Raw genomic sequence first — 27,969 nt, forward strand, 5'->3', positions numbered from 1 at the left:
AAGAGAGGAGAGAAATAGAGAAGTATTACTTAATGAAGGCCTCACCTCATTGGGAATGTTGGGAATCCTACATGATAATGAAAGATTATCCAACAGGTAACAGATATCTGAGCTTGATAAGTTTAAAAGTGCAATACTCCCCTCCCTCAAGTCTAAATGTTATCACTGAATCTCATGTTAATATCGTAACTGCTATCATCTTATTTCAGTTGTGTTACATGAGTGCAGACCTGGATGTGATAAGGAGGTTTACCTTCCAACTACATGGCTTCAGGTTGAGTTACACACTATGTAATATTGAGCAAGTATCTTCTACAACAACTTTAGATTGGCTGGTTCTTTGTGAGTGGAATTCGACAGAGGGAAACTGGAAGGATATTATACATAACAATGGATTCTCTCATTGATTTTGACATACAAGGGTTTGAAAGCTCTTGTTTTTCTAGTTCTGATATCTTATACTTCTTATGAGACTATATTCCAGACAATGTCTTACAGATAAGTTCACAGATCTACAAACAAGTCTATCAAAGGGGCTTGTTATGTAAACAAACTGGCATATTAGATCAAGACTTTGTCTTAGCTCTCAGTTCTTGAAGATGATCCAGTCGGTTTAATTCATATTTTTCATGACTTTACAGCAAATTAACCTTCATTCATTGCAATTCATTATAGATTTTTTCAAATGATTCTCAGGAAATCTTTTATTTGTTGCTTTCAGTTTAACTTTCAGCTTGTCCTAGTAACCTCAGCCATCATCTTCCTATATTTTATCTTTCATTATGGAACTGGTTGTTGGAATTCTGTTATCACTCATTCTGATGACATGATAATTCATACATACATATATCCATATATATGATATACATTTACATGTGTATGTGTGACATATACATAAGTATGCACATATAATACACATATATATGTGTGTGTGAGCATATATATATGGTACTCTACAACTGAAATCCTTTGAGTTATTTACTCTGCATTGAGTTACACAGATAATACTTTGTGAGTCTTGCTATTAGAAATGCAGTGAGCCAGTGAGTGACCCATTAGAAGCAAGCAACAAAATCATTGTTCACAATTTTTCATATAAACACTAACAGACAAATAAATATGCAAATGATAACAGCATCAACATCATTGTAGCTTATATGCAATCATGTAAAAACTGAATACAAAATGAAGGGAAAAATCTTGTAATAGGTACCAGAAAAGAGAATGTTACATGTGATTAGTTAGCTTCTTCTCTAGATTGATATCTAATTTTCTTGCAGTTACAAAACACATCAAGGGGTTGTGTTTAACAGATATTTCTTTCCATTTCTTCTGTTTGCAGCAACCTTTGATGATGAAATTGATTATGAATACATGTCTGAAAAATCACTGCAAGCTTTACGGAGCTTTGTGAAAACTGGCAATTCTGAGGAGTTATTATTTCATCACCGGGAGTCAATGAGTATTCCTGATGACAATGGCAATAAGTAATTTTATTGTATTTTTTTTACCTTTTTGTTTTATTCAACAGTTTTATCATCATCATCGTTTAACGTCCGCTTTCCATGCTAGCATGGGTTGGACGATTTGACTGAGGACTGGTGAAACCGGATGGCAACACCAGGCTCCAATCTAATTTGGCAGAGTTTCTACAACTGGATGCCCTTCCTAACGCCAACCACTCAGAGAGTGTAGTGGGTGCTTTTACGTGTCACCTGCATGAAAACGGCCACGCTCGAAATGGTGTCTTTTATGTGCCACCCGCACAAGCCAGTCCAGGGGCACTGGCAACGATCTCGCTCGAAAATCCTACGGGAGCCAGTCAGGCGGTACTGGCAACGGCCACGCTCAAAATGGTGCATCTCATGTGCCACCCGCACAAGAGCCAGTCCAGGGGCACTGGCAACGATCTTACTTGGCTTGCCGGGTCTTCTCACACACAGCACATTTCCAAAGGTCTCGATAAGGTAAGCAGAGTTGGCAGTTGTAGTAACTGACTAAGGAATAATAGTATCCATATTTACTATCAGTATCAATTACCTGTGCTATCCCTGGGCATGGATATGCAGGCACACTATGCTCATAGGGTACAAGTAACAACAGAATAAACATAAGTTTATCACGAATCAAATTTAAATAATCAGAAAATGGAGAAAATTTTTGATCAGCAAACAAATTGAACCACATCAGTTGATTATTTTTTAATACAAAACATGACATAACATTTTTTATGGCCGTTTCTGCTTCCAGTGTTAGTCGGTGCTTATGAAAGAAATTCCGAAAATAATATTCCTCATCTTCGTAGCACATTCAATCTAGTATATGGAGCTTCATCCTGCTGTGGTTCAACTTGTTTGTTTGTTTATCAAAAATTTTCTTTTTCTGATTATTTAAATATATATATTGATAATTAAGGGTGCTACAAGTGGCACCAGCATGTAAAGAATTCTTTTTGTTAATGGTATGGGGACTTAAAATTTCTGCTCATTTCTGATTTTAATTAATGTGTATCAGTGAAAATTTGTGGCTGCTATTTTTAGCATGCTGGTGCCACTTGTAACACCCTTAATTATTAATTAATAATTTTTTACCTTATGTTATTACTTTGATGGTTATTTACACATGCTATTTACACATGATGATGATGATGATGATGATGATGATGATACCACTTGATATTATTGTGAACAATAATATCCTTATATATATATATATATATATATATATATATATATATATATATATATATGTATATATATATGTCTATTATCTGAAGTGTACAGTATTATATATCCATTATGGCCAGTCATACCAATTGGTTTTGTGTCAGGGATTTAACGGAGTGTTAGGTAACAATCCAATTATGTAACCCAGCACTCATCAGAGATAGCTGATATGGAATGAAATATGGCGACTGCAGTCTTTTGACAGATATATGAGTGCATTTTTCCTGACTTATGGAGTCTTAGACAACTTACACACACTGTCTGTCTGTATATATATATATATATATATATATATATATATATATATATATATATATATATAGATATATATTTACAGAGGTTGGACAATATAATAGAAACACCTTAAAATTTCTAACAAATTTATTTTAATATGGGATGGGACCACCTTTGGCAGTAATTACAGCTTGAATTCTATGAGGTATGGACTCATACAAAGTTTGAATTGTTTCAGTGGTTTCATTATCCATGCCTTCTGGTTGTGCATCCAATGCACTGACAGCAGGTTCTTATTTTTTTTGTTTTTGAGGGCCCTAGGGTTTTTGGACTTATAAATAAGCCCTGGCTTTATCATAAAGTCTGTAGCATTTCTACACATTATAATTGTGACGCGATCTTTGCACATCTTAAATCCAGGGGCTCTGGCCTCCTCCTCCTTCATAATGGAAGTCCACAATGGCATCCGTTTCCAAAAGAGGCCAGTCTCGTCGATATTGAAAACTTGCTCACGTGAATATCCTCCTTCCTCGACAATGATCTTGAACATCTAGTTCATGTACTCCTCAGCAACAGGTTTGTCAGCAGAGGTAGCTTCTCCATGCAGGGACACATTCTTAAGTTTGAACCTCCTTTGAAATTTATCAAACCAACCCTTGCTGGCATTAAGTTCGGTTGGTTTGGTGGGAGATGCCATAGATGGTCCTGGTTCAGGGTCATCTGGGTTGTTGTCACCACCATCCATAAACTTGCCATACAGCTGTCTGGCCTTCTCACAGATGGTGTTGGCATCCAGTGCAGTGTTCTTCTTGCAGTCACTGATCCAAAGGGCTAATGCAGACTCCATCCTTATGATGGACTTATTGTGGAAAGTTACCACCCTTTTTGCCATCTTGTTAAAAATCACTTTTGCTGTCGCCCTTATATTTTCTCATCTTTCTCCCTTCCTTAAGCATGTTGAGGAGTCTCACCTTCTCTGTTATAGTAAGCGTCTTCCTCTGGCGCTTGGGTTCACTGCTGGAAACCTTAGCTTAGAAGATGCAAAATGTTTGAGTGACATCATAGGGTTTGAAATAAATTCACAATTTTACACACAAATGCAAAACAACACCACATACTTGCCTCCTGAGTTTTGTTTTCCATACAGTATGTGCGATTCTTTGTTTACTCATCTATGGTATACTACGTATTTTCTTTTAATATATTTTATCTAATGTGTTATACAGTACTGTACTGTATTCTTATTTATTAATTTATTAATTTTTAGGCATGAAAATGCTAATTTTACCACAGAAATAATTATAATCTAAAAAAATATAAATACCTATTGGGCACAGATACCTGTAATATACTGAGGAGTCTGTGATATAAATTTATATATATTAACCAGAAAAATCCGCAATGTACTCAGGGCACGATAGGTGAGCCATAATCTGCGATCCATGGGACGAGCCGTTTTAGCGATGCGTCCTGCCCAAGCTCGTCGAAACGCCGGTGTTAAAACGTGGGTGGCTGATGAAGGAGAATGTTCTCTATGTGGCTCGTGTGTTCTCGTCTACGTTTGTTTGCAATGTCCTGTACCCAGATATGCACCTATACATACAGGTGGATGTCGGTATGCACATACCTGTACGTATATATGCATATACTCATTTACTATTTGTTTTTACATGATTGAACGCGTCTTCCAAATGTAAGTAGTTTTCGTAAACTCATATCCTCCGACGCTACTCTATCTCTTTCTCTTCCCCCCCCCTCGTTCTTCCTCTGTACTACTACGTATCTCGCTTTACCCCTCTCGTTCTTCCTCTGTTACTACTACGTATCTCTTTTTCCCCCTCGTATTTCCTCTCTTTCTCTTTTCCTCTCGTTGCTCACCTATTCTTCTACTTCCTCCCTCTGTTTCTCCCTCTACCACTCTCTCTCTTCCCTTTACACCGGCATGGTCACATGCTTCCGGTCAATAATCCTTTCCTTCCTTGGCTTTCGCCAAGCAACGCACGCACCACTTTGTCCCTCTCGGGTCCGTGCCTCATCGCGTTCATACACACATAATTTTTCTCGTCTGGCCATAAAGCCTTTTCTGTTTGTTTTCCTGTCTTGTTTTTTGTCCGCCACTACATTCCTCCATGGCTAGATTTAATTTGCGTATCCAAATTTAATCTGCGATCCATGGGACGAGCCGTTTTAGCGATGCGTCCTGCCCAAGCTCGTCGAAACGCCGGTGTTAAAACGTGGGTGGCTGATGAAGGAGAATGTTCTCTATGTGGCTCGTGTGTTCTCGTCTACGTTTGTTTGCAATGTCCTGTACCCAGATATGCACCTATACATACAGGTGGATGTCGGTATGCACATACCTGTACGTATATATGCATATACTCATTTACTATTTGTTTATATATATATATATATATATATATATATATATATATATATATGTAAGGGACAACCGTGCGAACTCATAAAAAGGAGAAATGGTGACGAATGGACAAACAGAGGACTCCTTTTATTTAAACGTGTCACACGGTCGAACATACAAATATATATATCAAATGATATGATATAGATGATATGTTATACGACGATAACATAGATGACCAGCAATGAAAGACCACAACCATATTAGATGAATAACAGAAATATTTATTGTAGCGTTAAAGATGTATGTCTGTGAGTGAGTGTGAATGCGATATATAAGAACATAATCAAAGACAGGCCGTCATACAAAGTAAAGTGTGTATGTGAGTGATACATGTGTGAGTTATTACAGCAGATAGAAAGAGAGTCAATAACACGTGAACAATTATACCAGATCGTTAGTACACTATAGGAAAAGTTCTGTATGTGAAAGTGAGGAGAGGCTGAGTGTGGCAGTGCTGATCACTAGTTGTGATGTCGTGGCATCGATGCCGGGCCGTGATTCTTGTTATACAGATGTTCATCGCTGGCTGAGAATTTCTTGTCTGTTTAAGAACTCTTGTCTGTTTATTTACCGTGGTGAAGCTGAGTCACCTAACAGAATCGAAGAGAGAGATGTGCCGCGAAGTTTGGTGTGGTGTACATAGTAAATCGTGTTGACGCTGGTAGCGTAGAGGCTGCTTGGTAGGTGCTGGTTAGTAGTCGTAGACTCTTGTTGCTGATGTGGCGACGGCGGAGGTCATCGTGGCTGGACGAAGTGATCGCAGGAACTGCTGCTGCTGTCGTGTGGTACACGGAACAGTTCTCAAAGAGAAACTGGACCGAGACCAATTATTGGGTATGAGTTAAAGCTATTTATAACAAACTATGGGCTCCAAATGCCTTCAGAATTTTACTCTATCACGTGACCTTATTAGGGGCCGTGATTGGTCAGTTCGTGTTCTGGCGGGAACGGTTCGAAGAAGTTGCCGATTCGAATAATGATCAGTCACGTGATGGACAAGGAATGGGTTCTACTACGCTCGCATTTATTTATATTTAAATGAGAAGATTGTATGTAATGGCGATAGTAGTTTGTATCTAATGGCGGGAGGTAGTTTCACTACATATATATATATATATATATATATACACATATATGATAGGCATCCTTTAGTTTCTGTCTACCAAATCCACTCACACATCTTTGGTTGATTTGGAGCTCTGTTAGAGGACACTAGCCAATGTAACACAAAAAAGAATTCTTTTTCTAATTTATTAGATTTTTTAATTAATGATTTGCACATATTTTCACATGTATTTTATTGATTTTTCCACTTTAGTGTTGCTTTTTACATGTTTTTTAAAATTACTATGCTTTAAAATGTTTGCTGAGATTGACATCATCAACATCTTTTAACGTCTGTTTTCCATGCTGGCATGGGTTGGATGATTTGACTGGGAAACTGCTCTTGGTTCCTGTCTGATTTGGCTTGGTTTCTACAGCTGGATATTCTTTGTAACACCAACCATTTTGCAGTGTGTGCTGGGTGCTTTTAGCATGGCACTGGCATGGGTGCTTAATATGTGGCACCGGCACAAGCGCTTAATATGTGGCACCAACATGAACATTTTTATGTGGCACTGGCACAGGACTCTTGCAGGCCAATCCTCTTCACCTAGGGATGTGGCCTTAACATTTCTGTTGTAGAGAATGGTTCTTTTTGAGTACAGCAAGGCATTAGGTATCTCGATCTGAACTTTATTTTATCCATTAACTTCTTTTAAAAAATGACACAGTAAAAAGAAGACATAACCCAAAACAACATAATCTGAAGAATGCCTGTATATGAATAACTGTGTCACATACATCAGTGTTTACAGTTGTGCTTGTAAAGTTAATTATATTGTTTTCCATTTTCAAATCTGAATTGTTTAATATTTTATCAAATTAATCTTGTCATCATTGTAACGAGTTAATGTTTCTTTTTGATTCTTTTTCACAGCCTCCTGCATCTTGCTGTCATGAACAATCAAGTTGACATTGTGAAAAAATTACTAAAAGTTTTGGTAACTACACGATATGATATAGACTGCAAGAATTTTAATTTACAGGTAAGACTTTTTCTCTCTGTAATACCCATGCACTCATGCATACATATCATCATCATCATCGTTTAACATCCATTGCCCATGCTGGCATGGGTTGGATGGTTTGACCAGAGATAGAAAGCTGGATAGCTGCACCAGGCTCCAGTCTGATTTGGCATGGTTTCTATGGTAGATGCCTAATGCCAACCACTTTACAGAGTATGCTGAGTGCTTTTACATGGCACCAACATGAATGCTTAATACGTGGCACTGGCACAGGACTCTTGTAGGGCACTCCTCTTCACCAAATGGAGCAGCCTTAACATTTCTGTTGTGGAGTATGGGTCTTCTTGAGTACTGAAAGATTCAGCATCCTGAGGTTGTCCTTCAGTACTTCATCCCGTGTCTTCCTTGGTCTCCCTCATCCACATGCTCCGTCTACTTTGAGAAATTGCCACTTCTTTATGGAGCTGTCAGCATCCATCTGCATAAACACACACACACACACACACACACACACACATATATATATATGTTTGGTTCTATTAAAGAAGTAAATACATTGCCCATATCTACAATTCTGGTGCCACTATTTCTGTGTTAAAAGTAATCAATCTCAGCCAACTGTACTTTTAATTCCTATGAGAAAGTTGATAGCATAGCATGTTTACTTAAAGAAATGAGTATTTTTTTTTTAACAACCATGGCTTCAATTGTTAAATGCTGCTCACTTGCTATAGTATATTCCAGTATAAAGGTAAGAAACTATTTGAAACTACTCTTTGTATAAAGTGGGAAGAGATAAAAGTGATTCCAATTCTTTCTTACCTACTATAATCTTCAGTAAAAATTTAGGAATGATTAGAAAACTACAACAATAACACCACTATTATATACAATAGGACAGGACATGGTTATACATGGTCTACTATATTTGACCCTTTTGTTACAATATTTCTCTTGAAATACATTGCTTTAGTTTCGATTAATTTTGAAAATAATGAAGAATTTAGTAAAATAACTGTTCTTATTAAGCTGATGTTTGAAACAAATTAACATAAAATTTTGATGGAAGTTTTTCTTTTAGATTACTTTTCAACAGAAATTTTGTATAATTGAATCTAGAGCAGCCTCAGGCAGGTTTTCTATCATCTATGGCATTTTTAAGTTCTTGGAGAGTGCATCAAGTGTCTGGTTGATGTAGTATTTTTTTGCTGGTCTACTGCTTCCTTCTATAGAGAGAATGTTGGTAAAGGGTCACCACTTTAGTGAAAGTGTTCATAGAGAGGTCCTGTATGTGAGCTTTTGAGAAACATGTGTAATGAAAATATCAGAAGGCATTTTTATACAAAATATTTTAATTTATTAAAGGCTAATGAGAGCTGACAAGTAATATGAGGATAGTTGGTGTATGTGCATGAGTCAGAGAAAGCTTTATAACTTACATTTGAAAAATGGATTCAGTTGGAAGTCGTTATAAGCTAACAGAAATGGAGCTAGCATAAATGAAAATATACTGCTCATGACATGGCTAGAGTTGTGGGCTGATGTCATTCAGAATTTTGTGGAGTGCAGTTGGCATAAACAAAATAGGCTGTTCATGATGTAACCAGAGTTGAGGGCTGATATAATGCAGAGCTAGTGGTGCAAAGTTGGTGTGAAAAACAAAAGGGCTATTCCCATGCTTGACAACCGATGTTGCTGGTCTGCTGTCTTTTTGCTAACTGGTTAAAACACCCGCTTAATTCTTCTTGGGCAGAGAACAGCTTTTGGTATTAATACGCACCCAGCCCTGATTGGCCAGAGTTGCCATAGCACAGTTGTGCTACAATACGATAACAAAAATAGCTTTTCTGGACTTGCTACACTTCTTTACCATGAGAAGGTTGCCACTGAATAACTTATCTCCTTGTTATACCAACAGAGACCAGTAAATCTCAGCCTGTGTTTTCATATTGTCTCTGTGTTATATAGGATGGCTTGGTACAGCTCTTTGTTAGTCATGCATTGATGCTATAAGGTATTTAGAACAGCATGGATCATTCTGGTATATGCACCATTTCAGAATTGGTATCAAGAGGGTTAAATTTGTCTGTTACAGCCATAGATTAACAATTACTATAAGTTTCTTAACAGTCAGCAGTTTATTGCATGGATTAGATATAAATCTACCTAGCAATAACCATTTTACAGTGTGTACTTGGCAATAGTGAAGTCGCTGTGTACCTTGAAAGATTATGAAATCCAAGTATGAGTGCTTTCTACTAGGAGATGAGGGTTAATGTGTGAAAGAAGGAGGTGGGGAAGAGCAGGTTATTGTTGTAGAGGAGTTACATGATTACTCACATTTAAAAGAGAGTAAGAATGAATCAGTAGTAGCCGCAAAGAGATAAATAGTGGTGATGAGGTGTCCAGCTGGCATCTCAGGGCAAAATGTGAGCATATATGAAAATTAAAACAAAAGGCATTTTGTATTGTGCTTTATGGATGCGCCTATTTGCCACCTAATAATAACAACTAAAGAAAGCAGTTCTATTTAAATCTAAATATCATCATCATCATCATCATCATCATCATCGTTTAACGTCCGCTTTCCATGCTAGCATGGGTTAATAAAGAATATTGTCATAGGAAAACTACTATGATTTATTATATTCTATCATTAATTACTTTCTGCAATTGTAAATAATAGATAAAAATATAGATATTTTATTTTGTATTGAGTATGAAATGACTTTGACAGATGGATATTGTCTTTACTTAATATAAAACGTGTCATAATCGTTGGACAGCTGTGATTAATGGATTAGACGGCGAGCAGTTTGAATAAAAGCCTTCTTTGAACTGGTTTATGACAAATTTTATTCAAACTTCATTCTAAATGGATGCCAAAGTATTCGAGAGGACTCTACCAGACAACCCAACTGAAGAAGATTATATTTACTGGAAATGGATGCTATACATCTACATAGCAAAGGCAAAAGTTCTAGATGAATCTAAACTGAAGATACTCTTAGTCTTCTGCAGAGCAAGGACCTACCCCATCATCGAAGAATCCGAAGCCCTCGAAGTGGCAATAGAATGCCTGGACTCAAAGTTCATAAAGAAAGGTTCAAATATGATGATGCACCATAAGCTACAAACTCAAAAAAAGGAAAACAAATCTATAGAAGAATTTATGTCAAGCCTTCAGGTGCTGGCCAAGAAGTGTAAAATCCAAGCCTTACCACAGACTGTTACTAAGAATTTCTAATCGGTGATACCTTTGTGGCTGGGCTTCAATCACCATCAATCAGACAAAGACTTCTTGAGTCATCAGATGACAGTTTAGAAACACTCTATAAGCTTACTCAAACCATGGAGGTGGCCAGTGAAGACACTTGCAACCTATTGCAAGGCTCAGTTGGTATTGATCAACCACCCTATCTTGCAACCACTAAATCAGCATGCTTTTGGTGGGGTGGAGACATCCATAAAAAAAATCAATGCATGGCAAGAAACTCCACTTGCAAAAAGTGTCAGAAGAAAGGCCACTGGAAGAAAGTCTGCCTCTCAAAAAAACCACCAAGAAACAAACGAAACTTCCCAAAAACAGTAGCTATCACAGATCCCGAGAGAGACTCAGAAGAAAACAATGATGGGACCTTATCATCCATCATTTTAGCAGTAACAAACGGTACAGGATGGCTGGTACCTGTTAAAATTAAGAACAACAATACACAATCCCTTCTTGACACAGGTTCTGACAGGACATTTATAGAAGCGAATCTTCTTGCAGTCTGGAGATTACAATACCATCATACCTTCCCAGAAAAAGTTAACGTGGCCAACAACACAGCACTGGAAATTAAAATCAAATTCAGTAGCAAACTACAACTGGGAAATAACATATATAATGCTAATTTTCTTGTGACTGACCACCTTGTAGCTCCAGTCATCATTGGAATTGATATACTCAGTCAACGCTCAGCAGTTACAAGTGACTTCGAGGGCACGCTCAAACCTGTGTCATTCTGCATGTCCATGTCAAGCCTAAAATGCACCACATACAAACTACTTCCTGGCATTAAGACCTCTAAGCTCAAACCAATTACAACATTGGTGGATGCTATATTTGCTGTTCCACAACTTGGAATACCACTTACCATCAAAATGGATACTTCCAACCTGGCTTTGGGAGGGATGCTATCACAACAAGAGTGCCTGAATGAGAATAATATGGGTAACAGAATGCCAACTATTCAAGGACAAAAAGAGACGAGAAAACTGAGATCAGGACGAATTATGAAGACCGCTTTTTATCTAAAGGACTATATGTTTTGAATGCACCGTAACTAACTTTCCACTCAGTAGGGAAGACTGTTATGAATTATAATATCCTATCATTAATTCCTTTCTACAATAGTAAATAATAGATAAAAATATAGATATCTTATTTTGTATTGAGTACGAAAATGCAGCATAATGTTGAATGATATTAATAGATGGATACTGTCTTTCTATGATTAATGGATTAGATGGCAAGCAGAAATAAAGTTTGAATAAAAGCCTTCTTTGAACTGGTTTATCTAAATAAATAGTTTAAAGAATGTAATAGGAAAACATATATATCTCTTAATCTTTAACTGTTGAACTCATTCCTCTTATTCTTAAAGCTAATATTTCATTTTATTTTAAATTTTTATTTTCAAGACTTGCCTTCATTTAGCTGTATTGTTAAATCAAAAACCAATAGTTCGACTGTTGTTGCACAATGGTGCCAACCAATCACTTGTTGATTCCAGTGGTAATAATCCTCTACATCTGGCCATCATCCATAACAACACAGAATGCTTAAAAGAACTTTTGTGGCCATTGGAGACCGAAGATTGGTGCTACAGAATCAGTCAATGCCTAAAGACCTGTAATTCTGAAGGTGAGTTTTGTTTTGCTGTTGAAATTTTTTATGAAACTATAGAGACACTGACAAGGAAGATGTGACAAGCTTGGATCCACATCTTGCCTCAATCACATCTCAGTTTTTTTTTTTCATACTTATTGGCTGTTTTTATTTGTTCATCAATATTTCATAAATATTGCTGATAACAAACAACAATAGCTAGATCATTATATCAGGGTCAGTCAAGTGGTAAACACTATTTCTTAACCTTTAACTACAATATTCCTGTTGAAATGCACTGACTTTGTTTCAATTAATTTTGTAAATAATTATTAATCTGTGGCTTGGAACATATATTAACATGGAAGTTTGATGGTAAGCTTTAATTTAGATCTCTTTAAAACAGGAAGTTTATATCATGGGATTTGGGGTAGTCTTAGCTGGGTTGCTATTAAGCAGTTACTTGAAATAAAGTTTCTCATTTTTAAGATTTTCACCTTTCTACATTATTTTCCTTATTAAAAAAAAAAATGTTATTATCTGTGGGATGAATTTATAAATTTACTTATTTTATGGATTGTTTGAGAAGACATTTCATAGCTTCAGGTGTTCATATCATGAACTACTCAATCGTGTTATGAAAATGGTGCCTACATTTTCTTTCTAATCAAAAATACGTAGACTCCTATATACAGTGATTAAATATATAAATAATCTCTATAGTAAGGTTTACTCTATAAATGTACATACTATCCCTGACATTTATAATAGTAATAATGAGCTTATTAAGGTGGCAAGCTGGCAAAATTGTTAGCATGCTGGGCAAAATACTTAGTGGCTTCATCTGTCTTTGTGTTCTGGGTTCAAATTCTGCCAAAGTCAGCTTTGCCTTTCATCCTTTTTGGAGTCGATAAAATAAATTATCAGTTGAGTACTAGGACCAATGTAATTGATGTACCCACTCCCCTGAAATTGCTGGCCTTGTGCCAAAAAATTTGAAATCTATAATGAGCTTATTGTATAAAGTGCTCAGGTTCACTGCAACTTATTGGAAAAGGGTAAAAGAGGTAATGTCAAGAAATGGAAGACATCAATGACAGACAAAAGTGCATGCATAGTACACAAAATGAAACATAAAGAGACTGGAAAGTAGACATTGAAGAGCCATAAAGAGGAATGGGTGAATGGGCATATCAGGAGTAGCATTGGTGAATTTCAGGAGGCAAGGAATTTTTGAAGGATGTACTGTCCTGACAACTAATAACTGATGTGGGTGGTTTACTTCTGTCTTTGACAGTTCTGAGAATGAAAAATATTTCCAAAACTCATGGGTGTTTCAGTGTTTTGATTGTGTAAGCATGTCCATAGGCAGTAGCGATATTGAATTAAAAAGTCATGTATGAAAGTGAAAGAAACATGTCTAGTATTTGTGGAGCCCTTGTAGTGATGAAAAAGAAATGAGTTGATTATATTCTATTGGATGTGCATTCAAGAAAAGTTGATTGCGAATAAGTTGTTAAAATGATTAAGCTTAACTGGCATTGATTTAAATTTATTGAGGAGGGATCATTGTGCTGGTTTGGTTGTAATGCGAAAAGATAACATGTATTGATTGATTTTTTTTTTTTTTTTTGTAGGTTTTAAACCCTTTAACTTAGCATTTATTAATGGAAACACAGATGCAATGAATTTTCTCCAACAGGTTGAAGACAGTGTAAGCAATGAACGAATGGAATTAGATATTTCCATGAAAATCATGAAAAACTTTCAGGATGCATATTTAAAAACTGAGGTAAAATTCATTTGTTGATAACACTGGGCAACGAAAAAACTTTTTGTTATGCTATTCAAACTTTTTCAGATGATTTAGTGTAATTTTAGGGTGTTAAATCCCAATCTAACATCAGTTTTCAGACAGTATGTGTAGTTTTTTAGTTATTCACAGCATCAGCTTTTCCAACCAATTGATAATATTGATAAAGTGGTAGGCTATTTGCTTTTGATTTTCGTTCATATACTTATCACTGAAACAAAGATAAGTGCTGATAGAAGGAAAAGTAGGCTACCTGTTAAATTGCCACACAAGATGAAAATTTATTTTACTTTGTTATTGCTGTAATTATAGTAAGGTTCTCCTCACAGAGAACTGGACATACAACATAGGCATAAAAGAAGACCCCCAAAGCTATTTATGTAAAACATAAAATTAATAATATTCACTTTACACTTTTGTTTTGTGTTTTATTGATTTTAGAGCTACTTGTCCACCTAGTTGCTATTGTTCTTATACCAAATAACTGTAATTTATGCTTAACATATATTCATTTTATTTGTCATGAATTTTCACATTATTGTAATTTTGATAGCAGTATAATAAAGATAGTGCAAAAACAGGGTGTGCTAGACAAAAAAATGATTGCAGATTCAGAATCAGCGCTCCCAAATTACCTATGAGCACCATTTTGTCTAATAGTAACAAAAATTTTGTTGCCTAGTGCAATATACTGTCTGCCTAGTTCTATTGTGTGAAGGCGCATGGCTCAGAGGTTGGAATCAAACTCACTACTTCACGATTGTGAGCCCAATGCTCTAAGGCCAGGCTGTGCATTGTGTTCTTGAGCAAGACACTTTTTTACATGTTGCCCCAGTTCATTCAGTTGTAGAAATGAGTTGTGATATTACTGGTGCTAAGCTGTATCAGCCTTTGCCTTTCCCTTGGATATCATCGATAGCATGGAGAGGTGAGACTTGTATGCATGGGCAACTACTGGTCTTCCACAAAAAACCTTGCCCAGACTTGTGCCTTGGAGGGGAACTTTCTAGGTGCCATGGTCATTCATGACCAAAGAAGGTCTTTACTTTTTTTTAGTTCTATTGTAAAACAACATACATGCACGTGTGTGTATAACCCTTGCACTCAATCTATCTCTGATGAGCTTTCCTTCCTCCACAACCAATCTTCTTCACACGTCTGATTATGGCACTACTCACTCAAGTACTCGGATTACAAGAGCAGAACTGCATGTATTTCACTTGCTTTCTGTTTTACACACATTCTTCATTTTACCAATGGCAGCCCTCCCCTCATTACCTCTGTTCATCTCCCACGATTTCCACTCTTGTGTACCCCTGACTTTCTCCTTAATACTATGCAACTCTCTCACATAAAACCCCACATATTTCGCATAATCTTTGCTGCCACCTGACCCACTCCTACTTCCTCCAAAATTGATCATATCTCCACCTATGTTCACCACTTACTGTATACCGCTCTGTCTGCCACTCTCACTTATCCACCCATACTACTTATAGTCACCTTCTTGTAACATGAAGGTATTCCCTCACACACACGCACATAGAGTTTATAGATCCAATATAGGTAGAATCAACAAAAGTGGTCCAGCCAGTGAGATAAATGTCAGTTTAATACACAACTATTAATAGCTCTTTCAGTTGTGTATTAAATTGATATATATATATATATATATATATATATATATATATATATATATATATATATATATAAACATTTAGTAGAAGCAACAGAGTGATTCAAGATCTGAGAGTTTCGTGTGTTGGCACTAATTTTGAGTTCTATTTTCCCTGTTTGCACCAACATACCTCTATCATGGACTCTCCCATTGTTAGATGACGTATGAGGGTTTGGCAATTTCTTATCGGACAACCACACAAATGATTCGTTTATAATGATCAAATGTTTGTGTTCACATAAGCTCGCTCCCTCCATCAAATCGATATTACTTGTACCATGTGCCACATGTCAAATGATGAAATTTTATATATATATATAGCACATGCTTTTCTGCCTAGCAAATTCACTGACAAAACTTTGGTTGCACTGGAGCTATAAGAATGTATGCCCTGGTGTCATGCAATGGCATTGAACTTGGTACCATATGGTTGGGAAGTGTTTAAGATGATGTCCTATGATTAATGATTTGAGTTCACATAAAAGTGTATTTCTAATGTTGTAAAATGACTCAAATTCTTCAGAAAATTTATTCATCAAAGTGAAAAGTATACAATTGAATTTTAAAATTAATGAGGTAGTTAATTAATATAAATGATTAAGTAGGCTTTAAAATATATATATTAATGGAAGAAGCTGTTTCTTGCCAGTCACTGAAACTGAAACAAATTGAATCATGTACCTTCTGTTCAGGGTCTAGAGTGAGATAGACACACACACACTTGATAAATGCTTCAAAATCAGACACATAATGTGCACCAGTCCAAACCATGAAAATAACTTAGATACAAATGGTGAAATATTGCCCACATGAAGATACCATAACTCATTGATTAAGTTCACCAGTACCTCACCAATGGCTGTGTAGAATATGGGAGGTTTTTCTGTTGCATCCTATAGACGTGTAATGTGATGGATGGCTATAGTAAAGTTTGAAGTTAATCTAGCTGTAATGTTGTAATGAAATGTCAACCATTAAGCTGAAACTGATGGGAGAGATTTAGGGAAGAAAGATATGACTATATTACTTTGATGTCAATGCCTTTTTACTTGCACAAGTGAAGATATGTCATGCAAACACATGAAATGTTCTTTATCCTGCAAATAGATTTATCAGGATGGCACAGATGTAGGATAATTTGCAACTATATTTGTGGCACTATGCACTATTTAAGAGTAAATTAGTGGTATATATAGTTTTGCCAATTAGGAAATAATGCAACTAAAACTGATTTTATTTATTGTTACAGAGTAAGACCGTTTCATCGACACAGGAAACAATTTTATCTCAAGGTAATTTATTTAGTTTTTAAAGTTGTAGTAAGGTATGTGGAGGGCTTTGTTGTGTAGAATAGAGGAAGTTAAAAAAAAATTTCTTGTGAAGACTTTTTATGATACCCTACTTTATGCAAATAGCCTTCATTAGATAGTTTGGCTAGAAATGACAAATTTCCCTCAAATCACATGCTACTATATATATGCCTGATAAAAAGATTAGATATCATCATTTAATGTCCATTTTCCATGCTGGCATGGGTTGGACAGTTTGACTGGAACTAGTAAGGCCAGGGGTTGCACCAGGCTCCATTGTTCTGGTATGGTTTCTAGAGCTGGATGTCCTTCCTAATGTCAACCACTTTACAGAGTGCACTGGCTGTTTTTTATGTAGCACCAGTCCAGTATCAATTCTGCTGTGGTGGACAGGTCTTCTTGAGTACAGCAAGGTGCCAATCCAAGCAAATACCTTAGTCAGCACTCCATGCAATAAAATCTGGCTAACAGAATGTCCAGTGGACGTTAGAGTAATCCAGATAGGTTAAATGCACTGGATGATCTGTACAAACTGAAAATCCAAGGTTATTCAATTGGTTGGCACATTAACCACAGTGTGTTGACAATCAAGCAAAAAATATTATCATTACATAACTTTATTCATTGTTAAAAACATTTCAAATGGCTTGAGATACTGTTTCCTTGCTTATACACTGGCTTGTATGCATAATCAATTAATAAATTAGTGGAATAATTAACCCTCAAACCATTCTCCTTAGAACTTAGTTATTGTGGTAAATTTTCTGATTCTTCTACAAATATACATGTGGAAGTGACACTAGATATCATACATATTAAATTACCTTTCTTGGTTTATTAAATACTTGCCAAATTCACAGTCCTGAGAGGTCCAGTATTGGAGTGTTTAAGTTTGTGAGAAGGTAAATAAGGAAAGATTACTAATATCTAACAATATATCTAATAGCTAACAAAAAGGTGAAATAATATTATATAAACTAGCAGAATACCATCCAGAGAGCAATGTCCTTTGGAAAAGCTTGAATCTCGTTTCTCTCTACCTCCATATGTCTGAATGCTTTGAAGGGAAAAAAAAAAATTAATGCCTATCTTGTTTACAGATGTGGGTTTGTGTCCCACTCACAGCCTTCACAGACTTCTATTCATTGGATTTCTTTTCATCATCATCAACAGTATTTAATGTCCATTTTCCATGCTGTTGGATGACTTGACAAGACCTGGGGCTGCATCAGGTTCCTTAGTCTGTTTTGGCCTGGTTTCTATGGGTGCTTTTTATGTGGCATTAGCACCCACACCAATGCTGTTTACATGGCATCTTGGTTTTAGAATCTCAGTTATGTCATGGTAGGTGTCTTTTCTCAAGTACAGCTATGTACCACATATTTTGGTCCTCTGTCATCTTCATATAGTTCAACGTTTTGATATCAGCCTTTAATATTTCATCCCATTTTTAAGTGCTATTATTTATAGCTTTATCATTTGCTTCAAGATGCTATGTTGAAACAAAAAAAAAAATGCTACAAAATTCATCATTTATATTTTAATAAGTAAAAATATTTGCATATTTTCTTCTTTATATTTTTTCTGAATCTTCCGTATTTTTCAATATTATTTCAAATTTTCCCTGATCATTTTAGGAGATATGCACAAAATGTCAGAAGAGACACGAACAGAGTTAGCTTCCATGTTAGACTCTGAAGATTTGAAGATGAACTGGAGGGATCTTGCTTTACATCTTGATCTGCTATATATAATTGATGAAGCTTCCCATTTTGATAGTCCAACAAAAGCTATTCTGGATATCTTTGAAGTATAGACATTATTCTTTCTTTTTCCCTGTCTTCGTAGTTGGGAATTAGGGCAAACATATTTAGATATCATTAACCACTTTCAGAATTATAAGGGTCTAAACAGCAAACCTTTGAAAATAAAGATACCAAAGGCAGCAGTCCCAAAACATCTAACAGCTAATTTATATACTTCATTGCTTGCAGTTGTGATATACTGTAATGCATAGTAAATACATCTGACATTATTAATTCTGTTAGCACTCTGGTGATGTGTGGTTATTTAATAGTGTTTAAATTTTTAACATTTAAATATTCTACCTGTTTTCTGCTTAAACTGGCCAGTTCCTGCCTCTTGTACTTACCCTAGTGTCATTCTAAAAATAAACAAACATCAAAATCTGAAAGCTACAAGATAAGGCATGATTAATTCAAAACATTGTGAAGAAGTAGGCATTACATTTGACAGTAATTTAAATGCTAGAGGGTTAAAAACGATCATTTTTAATTTTTAAAGATTACATTTTAAAATTATAGGGTTACTGATGTACATTAATAGTGAAAGAAAATTTCTGTATATACCCTTATGTTTGTAATTTAGGCACAAATATACCAATTTTGAAAAGAAAGAGGTTAGTCTTTTTTTTTTTTGCTCGTAGTAGTTGACTAGTACTTTTTTTATTGGTCCCAGAGAGATGAAAAGCAAAGTTGACCCCAGAAGATTTGAACTCAGTAAGTAAAAATTCAGAACCGAAGGCATTTTCCTTGATGCTCTTACAATTCTGCCAATCCACTGCCCCATACACATATATAGATTTGAAAAATATATTGCTTAGAATGCAAAATTTAAACCTAAAGATATAAAATACATAAACATGTCTATTATATTGCTGGCTTTTAGCTGCAAAAAGCGAGATTGCACTGTAGCTGTGTATACTTAGGGTCAGGTATGGCTGTGTGTTTGAGAAGCATTAGGTCTTGGTTCAGACCTATTGCATAGCATCTTTACTATAGCTGCAGGATATCAAAGCCTTTTGACAGAATTTAGTAGTCAGAAATTGAGAGAAGCCAATTGTATATAGATGTGCGTGTGCATGCACACACACTGGCCTGCCCACCTAGCTAGTCGAGTAGCATTATTTAAAGACTAAAACAGTGCAAGGAAGAGCATTGTGACCAGTGATGTGTAACATCTGATAGTCTAGTCAACACAGTGATATATATGTGTTTCATTGTACCTTTGTCTTGACATTATGTGACGAGTGTAAATGATCAACAGTCATACAAGTGATGTTCGTTTCCCATCTTCCATGAAAAAAATGTCTGGCTATGGGGAAAATGTTATCTTGCTTGGAAACAGGTGAGGGTTGGTGACAGAAACGGCATCCAACCACAGAAAATCTACCTCAACAAATTGTCTGATCCATGCAAGCATGGAAAAGGAGATATAAAACAATGATAGTTTTAGCTTCAAAAATATGATTGCATTGTACTCTATGTTTAAATTTGAATGCACTGTAATTAATTAAATTTTAAATATTTTTCAGTCTCATGGTGGATATATTCAAGATGTATATGAAGGCCTGTGTTCTATAGGAAGGTTGGATACAGCAGCTCTGCTTTTGTTGGATGGGACTGCAACTCTTCATGGCCAGTAGTACTTGCTCTATGTAAATCTCCCATTTCTATTGGAAGCTAGATTTTGATGAAAGATGGCTGGTCCAGGATAAAAATCATGAAAATATAAAGTGTGGCATGAATAGGTTTGCAGTTTATTTTGATGGGGCATTCTTTCTAAAACAATGCCAAACAGATCTATCTTTCAACTCTGAAACACCAACACTTTCAGTTGAGGATTCATATGGTTCATGGTTGGACAACAGGTCATGATGCCTGCAGGAGAGTTAGTGTAATATCAATAATATAATAAAAAATAAAAGAAAAATTTGTTTTTAAATTGTTTTTTTTTTTTGTTTTTTTGCATTGGCACAAAGCCACACTGTTGAAAGGGATGGAAGAGGGGTACCAGTTGTATGGTGAAGTTGTCAATGCTGAAGAAACGATATTTGAAGTTGGCCATAGCAAGATTTAAACCCACAATATAAAAGGATGCTAATGAATGTCTCATACCAGCTGCAGAAGAATAATGTAGATCCCATCTTAACTAGCCAACTGTTTTAAAACAGGACAAAAATATCATTTGAAAATAAATCTTTACTTTTGTATTGTTTTCAGCTGTTCTTGATATGATCAAAAAGATTTTTATATAAGAAAGTGTGCAGAAGAAAAGAAAGCACTAATATACAGGCTGTACATAGTGTAAACATTCAAACACCATCCCTATCTTTCCAAATCCTGTTGTATTTCACATGGATCTTTTGGTTCTTCTAAGTCATTTTGGAGTATAAATTGACCTACCCTTCTTTTTGGCTGTAAATTTTGGTCTGAAAAATTTGACCTGTATACTGGAAAATATGGTATGTATATATTTACAGCAAGTCAGCTTTGTTGTGATTTGAGAGGAAAAACATAAGGTTGACAAGAATAATATATGATCTTGAATAACGAAAAAAAAAAAAAAAAGTCAAAATTAACAAAATAATAATTGCTTCAAATTTTGGTACAGGGCCAGCAGTTTTTGAGGGGAGGGGGCTTGTTGATTACATCAACTTCAGTATTTGACTGACCTCCTGAAAGGATGAAAGGCAAAGTCAACCTCAGTGGAATTTGAACTAAAAATGTAAAGATAGATGACTGCTACTAAGCATTTTGTCTGGCTAATAATAATCTTTTCTACTATAGGCACATTTTGGAAAAGGGGCTAGTTGATTACATTGACCCCAGTATTCAACTGATACTTATTTCATTGACCCAGAAAGGATGAAAGGCAAAGTTGACCTCAAGAAAATTTAAACTCAGAACAAAGATTGATAAAATGCTGCTTTGCATTTTGTATGGCGTTCTAACGATTCTGCTAGTTCACTACCTTATAAGTTGTAATATTAATATTAATGACTTCTAATGTGGGCCCAAAGCTAGTATAGAGAATAGTGAATAATCTAGGATGACCGAGGAGGAGGATAAGAGAAAGAGAGCAAGACACTAGAATAATTCTTTAGAATTTAAATACTTTTTTAACTTTGGTTAAAAAAAGACAAAATAACTCCAAATGTTTAAGGAAGTAGTACTATTGACTGAATCAACTTCAATAATTGCTTTGTAATTATTTTATTGATTGTAAGGAAAGACAAAGTCAACATTTGTGAGATTTAAAATTAGGACATTTTGTAACAATCATTTTAATATAGACACAAGGCCTGAAATTTTAGAGGAGGGGGCTAGTTGATTACAATCAACTCCAATGTCTCAACTGGTACTTATTTTACTGACTCTGAAAGGATAAAAAGCAAAGTCGACCTCAGCAGAATAATTTGAACTCAAAATATAAGCTAGACAAAATTCCACTAAGCATTTTGTCCAGCACTCTGTCAATTTGCCACATTAATAATTCTTTCTCCTATAGGAACAAAGCCTGAAATTTTGTGGGTGGGGGATAATTGATTGTATGTACCCCAGTGTTCGATTGGTACTCATTGTATCAGCCCTCTAAAGGATGAAAGGCAAAGCTGAACTCAGAATGTAAAGACAGATAAAAGGCTGCAAGGTATAACGACTACTTACTACAAGAAAAAAAGAAAAAAGTTAACCAATACCATAAAGGTTGAAAGGCAAAGTCAACCTCAGTAGAACTTGAAATCAGGACATAAAAAAAAAAACACCAAAGAATAATGAGCTTACTGTATACAATGCTCAGGTGCATTATAACTTGTTGGGAAAAGGAGATAAAAAGTAAAGAAAGACAGCAATGATGGCTGACTACATAAGAAATAATACAGTTTTTAGCATGAATCATTTCTTTTCTTTTGCTATTTCATTCTTCATTTTTAATAAAGATGTAAAAGAAAAATAACATAAAGGCAAAAATAGTTCAACTGTAACTAGCTGGTGAAGGAGCATTTGTTTGTAGATGTTTAGCAACAAAGAATAGAGAGAAAATAAAAACAGTATACATTGTATAGGCAAGAAGATTCCATTTTATTTGTGAAATCAGAGGGATATGCCAAATGATTTTAAACAAAACTGTGATAAACAAGAGTGTCAACAGTTTCAATTAGGGATAATCAATCATTTGGCTTTATTTGTTTTCATATCATTCTTGCTGTCGGTGATTAATGATTTGTTCTGAAATTTACAAGACATCTTTTTTTTCTTCAAATAATTTTAGGAAAGACATTCAGAAATAGTGAACTTTATAAGAACATGCTATATATATATATATATATATATATATATATATATATACACACACACACATACATATATATATATATATATACACACACACATATATTTCTCCATAATATTAAAAATATATATTGGAAGAAATTAATAACAATAACAAAAGGAAATTAAATTTTAAAAAAATCTAAATAATATATTTAGTGTTTTAAAAAAATAAAAGAACAGGGCAGGTGTAAAAACTTAACAAAAACAGTAGCCCCCACCCCACCTATTTCAGTAAAATAATAAAAAAAAAAAACAGTAGCATTAAACTTGACTTTCAAGGTGTGGGGATGAGGCACCTTCAGATGACCAAACTGCCAAGATCTGTCTTTAACCATTTATTATATTGCAAAAGACAAAACTATCTCTGGAAACATCTAGATGATTAAAGATGCCCACTTCAGATGCAAAGTAATGCATTTAGATTTGACAAATTTTTAAGTGTCAATAACCTTGAAGTGGTGAATCAATGAAAGATGAAGGAAAACACTAAGAATTATTACAACAGCAATTAATCAAGTAACAAATTTTGGTAAACAGTTTTCTTTTTTTCTTTAATTAGAAAGAAAATCCCAAACAAATTAAATAAGAAACCCCACCCCATCTTTTTCAATTCAAAAACAAAGAAGTTTAATTCATGGTGTTGGTGGTTGGGGAGTGACTGAGTTTAAATTGAAGACATTGAATGTTATAGTGAATATAAAGCCCTGTCCCAAATAATGGGTTCTCTTCTTCACTTATATTTCTTTAAATATACAAAAAATGAGAACTTTTTATGTACATAGTTGTCAAGGTGGCTATCAAGTTTCATGTAGTTGCTAACCATTGCATGTCTATTGTCGGTATAATAAAATTAATAATAATAATAATAGGGCTGTAGGTTGCTTAATGACTCTTTCTCATTGAAAATAAAGTATTTGTGTGAAAGCAGCAGATGCATGGTGTTTCTGAAGTCCTCTTATGTCTTAGCTCTTTAACTGATCCACTTCAATACATACTAGATAAAACTAAATGTACTTAAGCTTTCATCTTTACATTTACATTCCCACCTGGTTTAAGCTCTGTAATGGGGTGGAATGTCTGGAAAAGACTTATAAGAGATGGACATATTACATGAGGACAACAAACTTTTTTTTTTGTAATAGCAGCTTAAAAAGTAGTGTGATAAAGTTTTCTTTTCCAATTTATCCTTTGAGAATAATTAAAGGAAAACAAAGTACTTTTTTTTTTTTTAGATTTTGAAATTCCATAGTAATTATATATATGTATATATATAATTTTCTTTTCTTTATTTAAATAAAAATAGTGAAAGCTGATTTAATTAGAGACAGGTGGAAATTCACTGTCGTCATGCAGGCGTAAAGTATCGACATATTGTGACAGACAGTCTCCTGTTCTTTCAGCCCCTTGATCTGGTTCTTGGTATGGCTGGGAGTCTGAAAATAAATAAATGTAAGGTTTTTAAATTCAACAAGAAATATGAAAGATCAAATTTGAAAAAAAAAAAAAATAAAAATAAAAAACATGCTAACAATAGAAATAATTTTATGATTTTGAGTAAATTTTCACCAAATGAAGAAAGCAGCTGGAAGGTGAACTAACAACTTATAAACAATAGTCAAAAGGTACAGAAAAAATATATCTTCATCATTAACAGGTAAATTAAGAAAAATAAAAATTAAATCAACAAATCAGAGTTCAAATTGAAGCCAAATATCACCTATTTTCCTTTACTTTCCTTCACCTACTGTCTCTTCATACTCTGGTTCAATTTTTTTTCTCCATGTTTTTCTCCTTATTCTTTCTGTTGAAAAGCGTAGCTCGAAATGTTAAAGACTTTCTCTATTCCCGAGCATTAAACTAATACATCCTTTTGTTGTTTACACCACCTGTCCTCGTCTGTTGTTTTTTTCGTAAATTCTCCCATATATAATACATGCTCACGTGGTCGCACCAGCTAATCCTGTCTCTACTCATCAAATACAAACTTCTGGATTCTACCTTCTTTCATTCTGATTCTGAACTCTACACTCTCCGGCTGCACCTCTCCTACCCACGGATTACACTGGACCTATCTTCTGATTTGAAATCGCCTCAATATACCACGACGTCTAAAACTTTTGAACTTTTCCACTAATGTAAACCTCCTTTATTACCTTTATCATCTTTATATTTTCCTTTACTTTCCTTCACCTACTGTCTCTTCGTACTCTGGTTCAATTTTTTTTCTCCGTGTTTTTCTCCTTGTTTTCTCCATATTCTTTCTGTTGAAGAGCATAGCTCGAAACGTTAAAGACCTTCTCTATTCCCGAGCGTTAAACTAATACATCCTTTTGTTGTTTACACCACCTGTCCTCGTCTGTTGTTGTTTTTTTCGTAAATTCTCCTATATATATATATATTTATATATCATTTTATGTGTATTAATATTATCTCAGTTATTGAAACTTTCGATAATTTGAATACGTTAATAGTTACCAGGGGTAGCAAAATTACACTAAAAACCAAGATATCCCAGCCGATTTACAGGTTGATATACCAAGTTTACGTGATACATTTTGAGAATATATGGATAGTAACAACAAATGGAGCAAAACGCATGTCGATAAAAGTTCATTTAATTCCTGCATATATGTTTCGAAGCAAGTGAGTGCCATTTCACCCCATCATTTCGTTTTTGTCTTGCTATTAAATGTTTTATTATGTTCTCCCTGATGAGAAACAAGTGATAATCCCAGCAACCCTTTCTTTTTTGTGAAATGGCCCTCACTTGCTTCGAAACATATATGTAGGAATTAAAGGAACTTTCATCGACATGCGTTTTGCTCCATTTGTTGTTATTATCCATATATTTATATATCTATATATATATCTATATATATATATATATATATATATAAGGGCAGGGAATCGTCAATTAGTAATAGAATTAATAATTAACAATTATGCCAAGTAGTTCAGTATCAAAAAACCTTTATCGGTAAAACCATTTATAATCATAAATATACAGGGATTAGCTTGAGTTGCTTCTCCAACATACTGAAAATTTAGAAATAGCAGTCAAAAAACTACTGATTCCAAACTACAAATTTTTCTCTAATGGATGGTGATATTTATGGCACACATAGAACAAAAAACAGAAGGGAAAAGCAAAAGCAAAAACAAACCTGCCTTTAGTTAATTGGATACGACGTTTCACGGTTAAGAGTATGAAGCTACTCTATTCCGACTCTTCAGCCCAATATTCTGATAAATTTGAAAGTGTAGAGAAAAATTTGTAGCTTGGAATCAGTAGTTTTTTTACTGCTATTTCTAATTTTCAGTATGTTGGAGAAGTAACTCAAGCTAATCCCTGTATATTTATGATTATAAATGGTTTTACCGATAAAGGTTTTTTCATACTGAACTACTTGGCATAATTGTTAATTATTAATTCTATTACTAATTGACGATTCCCTGCCCTTATTTCTGTATATTTTATATTTGATGCCTCTAAGTTGGATGGTTAAACCGTAATCCCTTCACATGGGACTTTTTTTCATACAGAACTATTGTGACGCACATGGAATAGAATTTCTTTGGGGTGAAGTGTTTGAACTCACTAGCCGATAAATTCGTGAGTGCCTTTCCCCACGTTGGTTTTTGGTGTCGCATGGCCAAAAATTACCGTGAATTTTTTTTAGGAATCCGGGGACCCTGTCAAAGGCTTTCTCCATGTCAACGAAAGCCAGGTACAGAGGTTTATCTTTGGCTAGGTATTTCTCTTGCAGCTGTCTTACCATCATTGGTGCTTTTCCCTGGAACGAACCCAAACTGCATCTCATCTAAACTGACTCTTTCCCTAATTTGTTGGGCTATGACCCTCTCCGTGACCTTCATTACCTGGTCCAACAACTTGATACCTCTGTAATTGTTTGTGTCTAAAGCGTCATCTTTACCTTTGTAGCAGTTGACTATGGTGCTGCTACACCAGTCATTGGGTATGACTACTTCGTGTATTACCTGGTTAACTATATGGTTGACTAGGCAATAGCCAACACTGCCAGATATTTTGAGCATCTCTGCAGTGATTCCAAATGGGCTGGGGGGATTTCCCTGTCTTTATACTCGTGATTGCTTTATCTACCAAGGTACTGTCAATTAAGATAGCTGGTCCCTCTGTTGGGTCGACATTCGGCAGACTCTCTTTCTCCCATTCATTCTCTTTATTAAACAACCTTTCATAGAGGTGTCTCCAAACCTCTCTCTTTGCAGCCCTGTTTAGTGCAAGTGAGCCATTATCCATGTGGACACATTATATATATATACATACATATATATATACATACATATATATATACATACATATATATATACATACATACATATACATACATACATATATATACATACATATATATACATACATATATATACATACATATATATACATACATACATATATATACATACATATATATACATACATATATATACATACATATATATACATACATATATATACATATATATATATATATATATATATATACATATATATATATATATATATATATATACATATATATATATATATATATATATATATATATCATCATCATCATCATCGTTTAACGTCCGCTTTCCATGCTAGCATGGGTTGGACGATTTGACTGAGTACTGGTGAAACCGGATGGCAACACCAGGCTCCAATCTAAATTTGGCAGAGTT

General features: G+C 34.9%; 2 protein-coding genes across 8 annotated transcripts in view; one reads left to right on the forward strand and one right to left on the reverse strand.

The window, feature by feature from the left end:
- LOC106873263 (nuclear factor NF-kappa-B p105 subunit) overlaps positions 1-20,872 on the forward strand; it is a 106,724-nt gene extending 85,852 nt beyond the window's left edge. For 4 of the 6 annotated variants that reach the window (XM_014920555.3, XM_014920556.3, XM_089355092.1 and 1 more), the window contains 7 exons: positions 1,343-1,487; positions 7,364-7,472; positions 12,141-12,363; positions 13,965-14,119; positions 17,068-17,110; positions 18,766-18,938; positions 20,463-20,872. In XM_014920555.3, coding sequence (XP_014776041.1) covers positions 1,343-1,487; positions 7,364-7,472; positions 12,141-12,363; positions 13,965-14,119; positions 17,068-17,110; positions 18,766-18,938; positions 20,463-20,573 — 959 coding nt within the window. In that variant the 3' untranslated portion in view covers positions 20,574-20,872. The remainder of the gene's footprint in view (positions 1-1,342; positions 1,488-7,363; positions 7,473-12,140; positions 12,364-13,964; positions 14,120-17,067; positions 17,111-18,765; positions 18,939-20,462) is intronic. The other 2 variants (XM_052969618.2, XM_089355091.1) reach the window with 1 other exon arrangement.
- A 2,114-nt stretch (positions 20,873-22,986) lies between these two features.
- LOC106875830 (WD repeat domain phosphoinositide-interacting protein 2) overlaps positions 22,987-27,969 on the reverse strand; it is a 133,895-nt gene continuing 128,912 nt past the window's right edge. For both annotated transcript variants that reach the window (XM_052969624.2, XM_089355094.1), the window contains exon 11: positions 22,987-24,695. In XM_052969624.2, the coding sequence (XP_052825584.1) occupies positions 24,577-24,695 (119 nt within the window). In that variant the 3' untranslated portion in view covers positions 22,987-24,576. The remainder of the gene's footprint in view (positions 24,696-27,969) is intronic.

This window comes from Octopus bimaculoides, chromosome 7 (assembly GCF_046866305.1).
Source record: "Octopus bimaculoides isolate indiv1 chromosome 7, ASM4686630v1, whole genome shotgun sequence".
In the NCBI taxonomy this organism is placed as follows: domain Eukaryota; kingdom Metazoa; phylum Mollusca; class Cephalopoda; order Octopoda; family Octopodidae; genus Octopus; species Octopus bimaculoides.